General features: G+C 48.7%; 1 protein-coding gene across 8 annotated transcripts in view; it reads right to left on the reverse strand.

The window, feature by feature from the left end:
* The window catches only part of MYO5C (myosin VC), an 88,331-nt gene that overhangs the window by 52,925 nt on the left and 20,318 nt on the right, over positions 1 to 15,088 (reverse strand). For all 8 annotated transcript variants that reach the window (XR_012120695.1, XM_037021018.2, XM_073211865.1 and 5 more), the window contains 5 exons: positions 14,146 to 14,289; positions 13,299 to 13,380; positions 12,054 to 12,161; positions 6,537 to 6,643; positions 3,307 to 3,572 (listed from right to left, as the gene is read on the reverse strand). Coding sequence is in view for 7 of the 8 variants with exons in the window: in XM_037021018.2 (XP_036876913.2) it covers positions 3,307 to 3,572; positions 6,537 to 6,643; positions 12,054 to 12,161; positions 13,299 to 13,380; positions 14,146 to 14,289 (707 nt within the window). In the remaining variant the exon portion in view is untranslated. The remainder of the gene's footprint in view (positions 1 to 3,306; positions 3,573 to 6,536; positions 6,644 to 12,053; positions 12,162 to 13,298; positions 13,381 to 14,145; positions 14,290 to 15,088) is intronic.

The following is a 15,088-nucleotide window of genomic DNA, read 5'->3' on the forward strand; positions in this document are numbered from 1 at the left end:
CCAGCAGATCCCCTTAAGGTCCAAGACAGACACGGCCTGCCCTCATTTTCAGACTGTCAGTAGCTGGCCCTGGAGTTGCTAACTCAAGAGCAGAGAGGAGGCAGGCAGACGACAGAAATGGGGAGCAGGCTGGAGGGTGGCCAGGCAGGCAGGATTGTCCTACAAAGCAGCTGCTACTCAGCTCCAGCTGCTGTGACCATGGATTAAGGCAGGTCAGGGTGTTAGATCACCCAGTTCTCAAGACAAGCCAGAAATCTGGACTTTCCTGTGAGTTATTTCACTCCGTAAAACTTGGTGTGGGCTGAACAAACACGGGCACCAAATTCACCTCGTGGCGGGATGAGCGCTCCCACTGGGAGGGAGCCGAGCACAGTACTGGCAGGGGCGCCTGTCACCTCACTACCCCGCCCTATGTGGAGGCCTGCCAGCCGCACCGTCACACCCATGGGTCAGAGTCAGAGGAGACAAAGGCCAGTAGTCAGCAGGTGGTGCCACGTACACAATCTGACCACAGCTCTTGGTGCTTCCAAAGCTTGGCTCTTGACTACTCTAATCCTGACAGGTTCCTGCCAGCTCCACTTGTAGGTTTCCTGGGAGTCTCACCTGACTGAGCCAGCTTGGCTCAGCTTTGAATTCCTGGGCAGGCTGAGGGCCTGGCTTGTCCCCTGGGAAGCTCCTGGGTGACTCGGAGCAGGAGAACCCACACAGCTCTTGGCAGCCCATTCCACATGCACCCTGCATAGTCCTGAGGCTCTGGGGCCTGTCTGGACACTGCGGACAGGCCAGGGTGAGGCCTCGGGGAGGGTCAAAAGGGCCTCACTGTGCTCCACAGCCAGGGCAAAAGCAGGGCTTTGTAGAGCAGGGGCAGAATACCAAACATCAGGAAGTATTTTCCTGCCTTGTTATACCTGCGCCTTCTAAAAGGCACTCAGAACTAAAGTTTAAAAGCCATGGAGAAACCTCAATCTATGACTTAAAATGCCAGAAGGAATTAGCTATTAAACCCTTCACATCTGAATGATGCCTATGGTTGAGATGCCGTCACAATTTCTTCCAGTTAATCTTCATGATAACCCGAGAGGCTGGCCCTATCTTGCAGATGCAGAAACTGGGGTTCAGAGAAGTTCTCTGACTTCCTCGGGGCCACACAGCTGCTATGCTGTAGTGCTTGCTTCCAGGATTCTGCCACCTAGGACAGGACTTTCCAGCTTGGGGTCCAGGGCTCATAACAACACCCTGCTGGCTGGGGAACCACAAGCCTTCATCTTGTTCTGAATTGAGACCTCAAAGCTTACAGCTTCAGCTTTCATCACTTTTAATGATGGTAACTTCCTTTGAAGCTGCCTTATTTCCAGGTCAAACTGAGCCCAGCTCTCTCCAAACTGGCAGGGTGTGCACGGCAAGGGCTCATCTAAACACAAACAGGCTGGGGCAAGGCATGGATGGTTCCTCGCCCGGCAGTAGCACTGTTACTTAAGGAGAGGTGCTTATATGTTTGGAGAGGTGCCATTAATTCATGGGTGGCAGCAAGCATATTAGTTTTATAATTTCCAAAGAGGAATTTAATTTTAAAATTAAAATGTTAAATATACTCTAGTAAGTTCTCACAGACCTACAATTACTCCTGCTTAGCTTTACCCATTGAGCTGAAAATTCAAATTCCTATCACAGTGGTCTACCTACAGGCCTGTGGATCTGACTCCTGCCTACCTGCCATTGTCGGCACTCACTGCTGCTGGTACTCAGCCGCCCCTGCACCCTCCCTGCCCCTCCCCATGCCCCTCCATCCCCCTTAACCCCCAGCACATCCATCTACTATTCCCAGCACAGAAATCATCTCAATCTCTGATTACCTGCTGCCTCCTCTTCTAAAATTTAAGTCCCAGGAGGGCAGGGACCACGTACCCATTCTGTTCACCAATCCCACCCAATACAGTGGCTGGCACATAAATATAGTGGGATGAATGAAATAATATATTATTAAAATAAGGGGTGTTTTATTTTTAAGACATTTTAAAGATAAGAAAAGGACAGAATACTATAACAATCACATATTTCCACCACAATAAAAGAGACTATTGTTAAGCCAGACTATTTCTTTTTAAAAGTCAACTCAAATTTTTACTGGCTACTCAGTTCCTTTCTTTAGAACAAGACAAGGTAAATCATTTACTAGATTGTCCTGGCAATATATGGCTATTTTATAACTGTTGACATGTACTATTAAGTGGGAGTCACATGTATTAACTTAAAATCTAAATTAAACACAGTAACTCCCTTGAGGCACTGTCTCACGTTAGACGGCTATGGGAAAAGCTGGTTCTCTCTACGTGGGTGAAGCCCCACAGCAGCACCGTGGACCCTCCGCCCCTTCTGCCCACCTTCCCCCAGCAGGCAGAGGCAGGGCCACAAAGCCCCAGAGCCCAGCTCTCCCCTCTGCTCGCACAGGGTGTGGGGGGGCACCCCACGCTGGGCAGAATACTCCGAGAAGGTGCGTCTCAAGGCACAACCTGCCCTTTTCCCCACTGAGAAGCAAGGGCTGGGCCTGGCTGGGGGTCAGGGTTGGGCAGTTGAAGCCACGCCTGTCCTCACTCACTCACTCTGGCTATTATTCTACAAGCATCTTTAGCATGAGTTTGACCCACGATTTAGAAAAGCAGGACTAGGCAGAGAGAAGGAGGAAGAACAAGGCTCCAGTGTGGGAACTGTCCCCCAGTGTGGAATTCCGGAAGAAGGGCTGGGGCAAACACTCAGCCCTTATCATCCAAGCATGGAAGATTGAGGTGTGAAGAGGATTTGCTGAAAGGCCTGAGCCCAAGTTCACGCCGACCCTGTGGGCGTGGGGAAGGCGCAGAACTACCGGGACTGTCATTTCCCTTGTGAAAAGAGGCATGTCAGGGATCCGTACCTCACTAGGCCTTTGTCGGGAAACAGGTGGGTGAGAGCCTCACACAGCGGAGTGACCACAATCAGGTCACCGAGTCGTTCTAAGCCTGGGTTGTCTCATCTCTAAAATGGGGATAACCTCACAGCTGTTTGAAGAGTAAGAAAGTACATGGGAGCCACTGAGCACGGTGGCTGGCACAGGTGAGCATTTCACACTGGCCGCTCCTAATTCTCACTCACTGAGTACACTCTACACAAGGCCCTGCTGCCCGGGAGGCTGTGCTTAACATCCAAACCTGCACAACAGAGAACACTTTCTAAGCAGGGGAAATGGAGGAGAAATCAGAACAAAATGATCTAAAACTACCGGGCATTCGACACTTAAATGAGGAAAGACAGGCTCACCAAAGAGAATCTTACCCATAAATGTCCAAAACACCAATAAAAGTGTGCTGCTTGCCTGAAAACTGCAATGCTTGGTTAATTCTCTCGACTATGAAGTTGAACAGGTGTGCATAGATCTTCTTGGCCAGTGCATCCCTGGCGTTGACGGCCTGAGGCCCGGTCAAGGGCTTCACCACTGTCTCAGAGGCTGTGGCGATTCTGCGGCTGCACAGCCACTGGGCCACTGGGCCGCTCTCCAGGCCGAGCAGCTCACAGAACACCTTCAGGTGACTGTCACCTTCCTGCAAAACACCACAGGCCCCGTCAGGCTGTCAGGCCATCCAAACCAGCACCAGCCCACCCAGCCGGGGCCCGTCAGCCTTGGCTCAGGCCTGTGAGAGGGCTGAGGACACCCCGGCACGGGAAGGACCAGCCCCCAAGACAGATCAGGCCTGGGCGGAAAGCAGGAGGGGCTGCAGTGGCCTGGGGCCTGCACCAGCCTGTGGCAGGGTGCCGCTGCAGCGGCACCAGGCAGTCCTGGGCAGTGTCTCACCAGACTTTTCTTCTGGCCAGGGACAGTCAGCAGTGACGCTCCTGTACGTGGACACAGCCTCAAGGCGCCTCTCCGCCCTCTGCAGCAGCCCAGGCTGCCTGTCATGCGCGCACTCCCCCAGCACCCCCTGTGCAGTCGGGGTTTGCCGGAGTGGTCTGGCCCTGAGGCACCCCCGTGTTGTGCTCAGACAACCTGTGGGGCTCTGACTGAGCTGGCCTTTCAGCGACATGAGGGCCATGGTGGAAGACGTCCTGGACACACCAAGTGAGACCTGCTTCTCTCCCAAGCCTGGGCTGAGAGCGCCCTACAGTGCCTGTGTGCCTTTAGCCAGCATGAACGAGGGGTCTGTGCTACGTACCAAGGAGATGTGACCCCATTTGACTGAGCACTGTCATTCCTCTCAGGCGGGGAAATTTCCAAGGCAGGCTAATCTTGGACCCCATGACAGCCAATCAGGAAACCACATGACTGTACTTAGAAAGCACCGGGTTAGGGTGGAGCAAACCATCTAAAAAGTCCTGCCTCCTCCTTGCTGTCCGCCCACACCCTGCTGACCCGCTCCCCACAGCAGGAACCTTGTCTTCAGTGACCTCACTGGGGAGGGACCGGCAGGGCCACGGATTTCCTTCCTTCAACAAAGGGACTAAACCTTCTGAGTCAACACCATTCAGCTACCCGAGCTGTTTCAGGGGACATGCAAAGGGACAGACAGCAAATTAAAAATATTCACCCAGACTGAATTTGCCTGACATTTCAAGTTCCTGATGCAAATGAATGGTATGTATGTCCCAAAGAAAATGACCAGTAAGTATAGGACTGGTAATTTTCTATGAAGATTCAACACCTTTTGTGTACCAGGTGTCCCCTAAAATTGACAAAGTATTTTCAGTCTATCAATTTTAACTCCTGTATGTTTTAAATACTACCTTCCTAACAAACTTCACAGGACAGAGTTCAGTGCAAGGGCTTTTGTTGGGTGGAAATCAAATCTTTAGTCTATGGAGTTTGAGTATAAAAGTGTAGAAGCCCATTTCCCTGAGGCAAATGACCCAGCCCACTGAGGAGAAGCCCCAGCACACACACTATATTCCTGTCCCAGGCCGGCCGTCACCTCTCCCCACACCACCCAGCCCTCTGAGAACAGGCCAGCTCCGTGAGGGTGGGACACTGCGGAGATGGAGCGGCACTTGGTAGGGACACTTGAGAGGGGAAGGGGAATTATTTCCCGGGCACAGGGCAACAGGACTGACTGACTGGGCCCAAAAGCACGTGCTCCACTCTGCTCAGCTCCCGTCTCCCTCTGAACCCGCAGGTACCAGAGGAATTGCTGGTGGACTAGATCATCAACTGTTTCTGTCAGGTGTTTGGGGAACATGAATATAGACATCATTATGGACTGAATGTTCATTTCCCCCCAAACCTCCCATGTTGAAACCCTAACTCCCATGTGTGAGGGTATTTGGAGGTGGGGACCTGGGGAGGTGTCCAGGTGATCAGCTCTCTCTCTCCCTCTCCTCCTCTCTCTCGGCATGTACGGACACAGCCAGAAGGTGGCTGTCTACAAGCCAGGAGGAGGGTCCTCACCAGAACTCAACCATGCTGGCACCCTGATGTCGGACTTCCAGCCTCCTCCAGGACTGCGAGAGCATTGGCATCTATTGTTCAAGTTGCCCAGCCTGTGTTATTTTGTTATGGCGACTGGAGTTGACTAAGATATGTTAACAAAAAGCTAAGTTGATTTTACATTTCAAAGAAATTTTTTGCTATGATTTTCTTCTTCATGTGGATATCCAGGAGAATAATCAAACACATACCCCCTGCTAGAATCACTAGTCCAAATATCTGTTGCGGAAGACACACACACATAGCTCACCTTGTGTCTATTTAAGAAAGAAATCTGTCACTAAACTTACACAGGAATGTATTTCCAGGGAGGAAGCAGCACCATTGGTGTATGATTCTGGCGAGTGTCAAGAAGTAGACAGTGTCCCTACTGTTTAAAACCATCCAGTGCCCTTAAGCTCACCCCCAGCCCCCCAACACACACTTTCTGGCTTCATCTACCACCCCTCCTTTCACTCATTCCTCTTTGGACATACTGACTTTTTTGCTACTTTTCAAATAACACTTCCTGCCTGAGGGCCCTTGAACTTGCTGGTCCCTCTACTTTGAATGTTCTTCTCTGGGCTAAAGGCACAGTTCACTTCCTCATCTTCAGTCGTCTGCCCAATGCCTCCATACTGGAAAGGCTTCCTCTACAAAAGGCACGGCCCCTCTCCACCCACTACTCTACTTTATTTTCCTTGTTAAAAGCCATCACCAGCTGCAGAGCCTACAACTGTTTACTGGGTCTCCTCCCCTCCCCTTCCTTCCCCCAGATCATTAGCTCCACAAAAGGCCTCTTGTTTTGGGTCACTGCTGGTTCTCCAGAGTCTATGACAGCACCTGGCCCATAGCGGATGCTCAGTAAAACTTTGTTGAATGAAAGAAAAACACACAGAGAATGCATTCCACCTCCATCCCTACTGTTAGAAGGGAAAGATGTATTCTTTGGAGGCAACTTATAGAAACCCTTGCTTCCTTCTTCCTGTTAAATTGCTCTCTCCATTAGGTCTGATGTGCCTGGTGCTAAAATGCAAAAGCAGGGTGACCATGAGACATTCTACTAATGAACCTCCAAACACAGGAAGGGGGAAGTAAACAAGTATCTTACACTAACTGAGGATTTCTCATTGCCCACGGCTATGATCTGCACATTGCCCAGATGTAGGATGGCTGCCAGGATCTTAAAAACATCCATCTGAAAATCCTCCTTGAAACCTGAAAAAAAAATTTCCTAAATTAGAAATACTGCATTTTATCTTACTTAATCACTAGTAAGATAAGCACCTAAATTCTTTCAAGACCGCCTCATGTCATCAGAGCCCAGAGCTGGGATACGGACTGTGGAGTGGACCCAAGAGAATCTGGGCCACTACTATTTCCAGTTTGACTTGCGCAGACACACTATGTGAACTTGAAAACCCACAAGGTTTCCCCTTGTGCCATGGCTGCTAGGAAGTTTAACACAAAAATTAGTATCTAAGGACCATTTGGTGTCAGGTTTCATTTATTCTGTGTGCTGTGCTTTATTTTTATTTTTTCCTTTTTTTCTTTTGCTATCATTAATCTACAATTACATGAAGAACATTATGTTTACTAGGCTTCCCCCTTTACCAAATCCCCCCCACAAACCCCATTACAGTCATTGTCCATCAGCATAGTAAGATGCTGTAGAATCACTACTTGTTTTCTCTGTGTTCTGTGCTTTATTTTTAATGTACCTTTTTTCTTTTTTGCTCACAAGCTCCCTGAATTCTTTCCATGGTGGGGTGCTGGACGGATTCCATTTGCCTCTCCAGCTCTGCACCCTGCTCTCTGCCCCAGGGGCTGACCTGTCTGGACCAAGGCAGTGGGTTCTTATGGCCTCTAGCCTCTAGCTGGGTTTGGCCACAGGGGACTCTGGCAGAGGAGAGAGGCGCTGGGTGTGTCGTCCTGTCTCTTTCCCTGCAAAGCCGCCTTAGGCTGGCTGTGTTGTGGAAGGTCAGCGTTCCTGGCTTGGTTCCCCAGCTCTCTTTTCAGGCTCGCAGAAAGATCCCTCAGCCCAAACGGGAAGGTGCACCCAACAGCTGTGCTGCTGACCCCAGGTTCTGACTGCCCCATGATACCCCTGGACCCACCCACATCCCTGTGGTTGGTCCCTTCATAAGTAAGCCCTCCGCCTTTATCCTGGTTTGAGCAGCCCTGTATTTCCCACTGGGACCCTGACTGATAGGGCCAGGATATTTGTTATGAATACGCAACATATTCTGTCACTGGAAGGACATTAGCACATTTCCTGGAGCTAAAAATAAGCCAAACCTGCTGCCTGGAAGGACCGTGTCGGAACCCCGTAAATCACAATGAAGGACCTGCCAGGTGCGAGCAGGGCTTTGCGAGGTCAGGGTCCCACTGTGCAAGTGCAGTGGACCGGGGCAGGCCCCAGTGGTGTAAGGACGCTGCAGGGAGGCAGGCAGCTTGGAGACACACCAGGGCAGGTGGGGCAGGCTCATTCCCACAGAGACGCAGGCTCCCTGGTCCTCACTAGAATGGCAACCAGAATGGACTCCCCAGCTCCCTCCAAGCATTCAGCGGCAGACCCCAAATGCCAAGGTCAGAGCTGCGGCAGCCACCCACTGCCTCTCACTCGAGGACACCCGGGATATTTCCACTGCAGCTGGTTCATGTTCTTAAATAATTTCAAAACCTATAGTCTTCTCTGCTTCGAAGATTAAACAAAAAGTCACAAACAATTTTGAACCAGACGTACAGGGACTACAACTCGGTCTGAGTCCAGGCACTTGCTGCTTTCCCTCGGAGCTTACAGCTCCATTTGAGGGACAGATGCCTGTAACAGAAATAACCCCCAGCTGCCGCCATGATGAAGGACAAGTGATAGGAAAAGCGACTAAAAATATGAAGTTTGGGAATCTCTGCTCTGGCATCTTCATCGTGGCACTCCCAGGCCCCCGCACTATGGGGCCCAGAATGAAACCAGGCCGTCCAGAACCGCCAAAAGTGAAAGCGCGACTCCAGAGCGGTCACGGGAAAGCGAGCTCTGAAGACGGCAGGTAAGCGGTTATCTGGAGTGAGGCGACGGCCCAGGACAGCGCTGGGGCCTGAGGCAGATTTCAGGGAGAAGAGCGGTGGTCAGGTTCCTGGAGACTGAGGTCCAGGCTTGGCCTGACTCTTTCCAGGATGTTCTTCCTATCAGAGATCTTAATGGTCAAAGGATGAACTAAATGAGAGTCAGCCAAAGAACAAAGGAAAAGAGATTTTCATCAAAATGCATCCCCTTCTGCTTTCTCAGGAAGGAACCTCAAGGGCAGCTACGGTGTCTAAGGAGCAGAAGAGGAAGAGAAAAGGAATGGAGCTCTGTCAGGCCCTAATCCCCAGCACCTGCCGTGTACCACCTCATCGAGTGCTTGCAACTATATATGAAGTACTGGGATTGTTCCCAATTTATGGAGGGGGAAACGAAGGTAGAGAAGGCTTCGATCGTACTGGGGATGTCATATTTAAACAGTTTAACTCTGGTGACCACCGCAATATGTGAAGAGACCTGTGGGGCTCACCCCAGTGTGTCTAAAGGTGTCTAAATAGAGGTCCCCTGATGGTCAGCCCTGGGCCATGCAAGAAGTGTGAGCAGACTCCAGAGGTCCTTTTCCTGGGCGTATTATAAAACGGATTTGTGTACTGAGCTAGATAACCTTGCTGCTAACCATGCCCGTTTCTCTATATATCTACATAACAAACCACAACAATGGAAAAATCAACCAAGTACTGATTTATGATTACATTTTTAAAAGGGGTGATCTGCCCAAGTGTGCTATACAAGCCTATATATGATTCAAGTCAGGCAGTCTGCCCCCGTGGAGCTCTCCATCTAAGGTAACACTGAGACAAAGGCAAGAGGGCACAGCCGACGGGACAAGCGGTATAGATAAGGCTTTTGACTGTTAGGAGACGCTGTTGGGTAGAACTTCCAAGGTGACGGACATGCTCTAAATCCATCCTGTACCCTGTGGCAGCTATCAGCCACATGTGGTTATGAGTACGTGAAACCTGCCTCGTGCAACTGAAGAAGTGAGTTTTTAGGTTTATTTCAATCTAATTAAAGTGAAATCTCAACAGTCACTTATGGCTAGTGGCTACTGTGTTGGATGGCACAGGTGTAGAGGCCCTGAAATCAACACAGAGCACAAGATCACAGACGGTGCAGGTCACAAGAGAACAGCAATCTCGAAGGCTGGGAGGCCCCCTGGTTCCATGCGTGATGCCGTTCCGAGGACAGGAAATGGACCTCCAGGCTCTGTTCACACTTCTCCTTCGCCTGGCACAGGGTCACCAAAGGACTTCCATGTTTGGACACACAGGGGTGAAGCTTCATGAATTCCATCCGTGCGTCTTTTCTATACTGCAAGAAAACTTGATGGCACCCATCAGCCATCCTCATTCTACCATCTAGGACAAGGGTCAGCAAATGCTTTTTACTGAGCTAGCAGACTGTACAGTCTATGTCACAATTACTCAACTCTGCCACCACTATAGTATGAAAATAGCCATAGACCATACTTAAACAGATAAGTGTATCTGTGTTTCAATAAAACTTTCATTTACAAAAACGGGTTGCAATCAGCCAGCCTCCTAGGATGTCATCTAGCAATTCATGCAGTGAGGTCATGCTTTCATTAAATGTGTACTGATCTCTCATACTGATACAGCATGCTACAGTTCATAAACCCTTTCAGACAGTATCTCTTAATCCTCAACACCCCAACAGCTACTGTAGCAGCTGCTCTTCAAAGATGGCCTCTAATGCACCCCCCCACTGGTGTTCATGACCCATGCAGCTCCCTCCCCATGAGTCGTGAGCCTGAGCTGGCGTCTGTGACTTGCTTTTGACCACATGATATGTTACCTCAGGCTGGTTCATGAAAAGCCTGCAGAGTTGATGAGCCAACCGGAACTGGGCCTGCGAGAAGCTAACCACAACATGTGCCATCCATCCACCCTGGGAACAGCGTCCACCCTGAGACTATGAGGAAGTCCATGTGGGCAGAGACACCTGCCCGCCCCCCAGTAGTTCTAGCCATGCCAGCCCATGTGACAGAACGCTTCAGAGGACCCAGCCCTTCACTGTCATAGGAAGGGTCCCCAGGTGAGAGGTGCCCAGCTGAGCCCAGCCAACCCAGAATCTTAGAATAAGATAATAAATCATTTCAAGCCACTAAGATTTGGGGAACAGCAATAGATAATTAGACAACTGAATATTTTCATTACTATCCCAGCACACAGATAGGGAAACCGAAGCCCTGAGACAGTAACTGACCTGTGCAAGGCCACAGACTGATGTCACGGCACAGGAAAACACTGGAGCAAATACATGAGAACAGACACGTAAGAACTAAGTGGTGAGGTCTGAAGGCCAGGCATCAGAGGAGAGAGAGGTCATCAGGCTGGCGTCTTTAAATTGCAGGCTTGATGCAAAGTAAGCAGGGACAAGTGGCCCTGGCACCCTGTTAGCCACATGCCAAGATCTCTGCAAGGACAGAGGTGGGATGGCCCCAACCTCTTCCCACCCTGCCCAGAGGGCACCATCATCCTTGAAGGCCACGGGAGGCAGGAGATTGCTGTGCTCTCCGTCCCCACAGAACTTCCGGGGGCTGTGTCAGAACGTCCAGGCCAGGTGTGCAGGGCCAGGAGCAGGATGAGGCAGCTAGCGGACGGCCGGCCCTGCATGGCACCACCCTGAGAGTGCGTGCCTGCGTGCCTCCTGTCATGTTCTGCCCTAGTCGCCTCTCTTGTCTAACCCTAGTCCCAGCCATGTGGGGGTGGACATTTGTGAAAATAATCTAATTTGTGAGATACAATGGAAAAATTGCTGCTGCTAATCTCTAATGATTATGGAAGGTTTCATGGAAGAGGGGATGGTTTTGCTCAAGGAATGGTTAGGACTTTGACGACAGGGAACATAGAGAGAGAGACGGAAGGCAAGCAGTAATACTTGGCAAGTGCCTGCTATGGGCTCAGCCTGGTGCCAGGGCTTGCACATACATTTCACACACATTTCCTCTCTAGTTGTCATAGGAGCTCTGTGGATAAGGAATACGGCCATTCTGCAGGTCAGGAGACTGAGTCTTAGAGAGGGCAGCATTCTTAGGGCCGTACTGACTAGGGTTTGAATTTTTGAGGTGAAACTTCACAGAGGTGGGAAAGGGTATTTAGAGGGTAAAGGCAGGAAGGAAAGACTGGGAATGTGGACGTGAACCAAGGCCTTCTGGGAGCCCTTCCAGAGCTAGGCCGCCTGTCCCCTCTTCATGCGCCAAGTTCCCACTCAGTATATTATACAAAGATTGAAATTATGACTATAATTATTTTAAGAAAATGTTCATCAGTACCAAGTGTGTTTATCTCATTATTGTAAAATGTGTAAATTGCCCAGGTTTCTCACAGAAAGCCAGAGAGCCTGAGGGCAGAGGAGCCAATTTTTAGATCTTTTAAGGGAAAAGCACATTCTTGACCAGTTGGTCTCCAAATATGCTCCCCCTAATTAGAATTTATTAGGAGTCTTCAGAACACATGCCTGCTGGGCATCCCTGACCACCCCCCCTTTTTTTTGGCACACCTTGGATAGGAGGCTCCCACTTACCCAGGAGCGTGAAGGTCTTCCGGGTCTCTGCCATGTCGGCTCTGTCATTCACACCCTCGATCACAGTACTGCCTCCCATTCTCGTGTAATTAAATTCTTCCGCACTCCCTGAAATCAAGAGGTTGTTATGTGTGTGACACAGAAATTGGGACATACATGTTTACCAGAAGCAAAAAGCAAGAAGAAAAATAAAAGAAAAGGAGAAAGAGAAAAAGAAAAAGCTACAAAAGGCAAGAAGGGAGGTCATGCTTGCTGTGCTACAGTGAGCACAGGACCCACCCTACTGCACTCACTCCTTCGACTCCTACGTCACAGACATGAGGCTGAGGCTGGGGCCCCACAGCTGACGTCAGGGCAAGAATGTAAACACAGGCCCGACTACAAAGTTCATGATTTTTGTTATTATACCTAAGAATTTTATACAGCTTTTCCTGAGGTTTATTGAATATACAATAAACCATACACATTTAAGATGTACAATTTGATCAATTTTGATGTATGTATACCCTTATAAAATCATCACCACAATAAAGATAAGGACCATATATACATCTAAAATTTGAATAGTAGATGACCTTCCGGAAAGCTCTTCTGCTTGCTATTCACATTCTGCTTGGCAGAAGGCATGGATATTATTATATTTATGGGAAATCTGAAGAAACTCAGGTGCCACGAGTGTAAGCAACTTCTCCAAGGTTAGGGAGTGTGCATTCAACTCCAACACACTAGGCAATTCTATCTACTGACACAGCATAAACACCAAGACAGGGGGGCTGAGACAGCACAGGCGTCGGGCCATTTGCTCTACATCTCAGTCATCGCTGAAGCATAATTACTTATGACTACAAATAATGATGACCCTGAGTCATCAAGGAAGTTCAAATTATGATAGAGGCACTCTGTCCTGAAAACAAGGAAACACATCATACATATTAGAAAAATGACCATTCAAGGAAGTTCAGTTAGGTAGAAAAGTTTGGGGACTTCACGTAAGTCCCAGTGGTCCACAGCCCTGTGCAGATGGTTCGGGCTAGGTGCCCACTGTCACCCCTGAGCTCTGGAAACGACTCTGGAGTCCCCACCCCACCCGAGTGTCTACCTTCTCAGATGTATCAGTTCTACCCCTGAAACACAAGGACCTTATGTCTTTGGGCAGAATATTTTTTTTAAGTCATGTTACTGTAAGAAGAAGAAATTAACCCAGAATTTACACCCCTACAATTCCGACCATCATCTGTCACGTACCCAACTTAAGATGCTTAAATTCCAACTGCTGTGCAGATGCACAAAGCTGATAGAAAATGTGGTAATTTCGTTCATTTTCCGACTGCAAAATAAAGAAAAGTCCTGAAATTACACGAGCCCCTTACAGGTGAAAAGATGAAGTTTTCTTGGGAGAGCTTATCTGGATTGGCAATTCTGCTCTCCACTGATTCACATGGGTCAGTAACCAGGTGACCCTCCCTGTCCCTCTGCTGGCTCATAAGCAGCCCCTTCCTCTCATAGAGGGAGAACTGGTGGCCCGAGATCACCTTCCGAATAATGACCCCCAGAGATGATGTTACTAAATGCTATTAAACGTTACATGAAATGGGAATAATGTCATTCATACTAGCTGAAATTTTTAAGAAACTTCCTGCCAATAGAAGGCTTACTGTGACTCTCTTCGGCACAATGATGAGAATTTCCTCCATTTTACTAACAGAAGAGCCTTTCTCTTAAGCTCTCTCTGACTAGCTCTAATCCTGTTCCCTTCCCGAAAGGAGAGCCAGTCTAACAGCTTTGTCTGTGTCAAGCAGTTTCTGTGTTCTAGAAAGATAAACTTAATCGTTATACTCTAAGGAACTTTTAAGTACCCCAAATTAAAAGCTGTAATCTTTCCCTCAGTGGAGTCATGTAACTCCACTGGTATATCAAGTTTTTGTCTGTAAGAAGCAGAAAAAAATAACTCAAACTGCAAATGAAAAGTCAGGAAACTCCATTCCCACATCACAGAACAATAAACAATGCTGGTTGGCTAATGAGCCCATAATTGCAGACAGTACTTAAAAGGTTGGAAAAAAGGAAATTTAACTAACATTTTTATCCTTACTTGAAAGACAACTCTGGATTTCTCCAGCAGGTAAGTTCTCATGTTGGCTCCTATAATTTGATTTCTCTCATCAAAACTGATTTCTGTGTATTTCCCAAACCGACTACTATTGTCATTGCGAGTAGTCTTCGCATTTCCAACAGCCTGCAAAACACAGGACTCTCTTGAAATAACAATAAAAAGATCTTTGCATCAATATTATTGGGGCAGTTTTAGTAAAATACAACTCTGTATGCTGGGGGAAGGTCTGGTTAGCAGACGGAGGTTGGGGGACAGAGGAAAGCAGCCCAAGGCTTAGCCTGCCATACATGCTCTCAGTCTTGCTGGGAAACTCTGAGCAGGATCAGGATCAGAAAGAGTACAGGTTTTGGTGTTTCATGGCCCTAGATTCCTGTTTTATTATCTGTGTAATGCTAGAAAAGTTATTTCATCTTTCCAAGTCTCAATTTCTCTATGTGTAATAGAGCAATAATATGCATCTTACAGAGTTGGAAGGATTAAATAAGATAACATAAAGTGCCTCAGCTCACCCATGCCCCAAATATTATAGATGCTCAAAGTCCACATCCTTCATCCAACCTGTATTTCTATCCTTATCTCTTACCACTTCCCTACACAGACTTTTCACTCCACCATAAACCGCCCCCTCCCATCCCTTCCACACTCTGAGCATGATTTTTGCTTTTTACTCCCCTTCTTGAATTCTGTCTCTCCTCTGCCATCCCCTCCCCCTTCCTGAGCATCCTCCATCTAGAAGTACCCTTCCTGTACACACATCCTGAACCCCAGGGCCACACTGCCATGCTTTCTGACGACACACATTTACTGAGCACCTGCCATGGGCCATGTGCTCAGCAGGCAAGGGTGAGCCACAGAGACTCAGCCCTGCCTTTGTAGAGCTTACCATCTAGTGGGCAAGACCAGCCCTAAACAAATAATCACT

Source organism: Manis javanica, chromosome 8 (assembly GCF_040802235.1).
Source record: "Manis javanica isolate MJ-LG chromosome 8, MJ_LKY, whole genome shotgun sequence".
Lineage (NCBI taxonomy): Eukaryota > Metazoa > Chordata > Mammalia > Pholidota > Manidae > Manis > Manis javanica.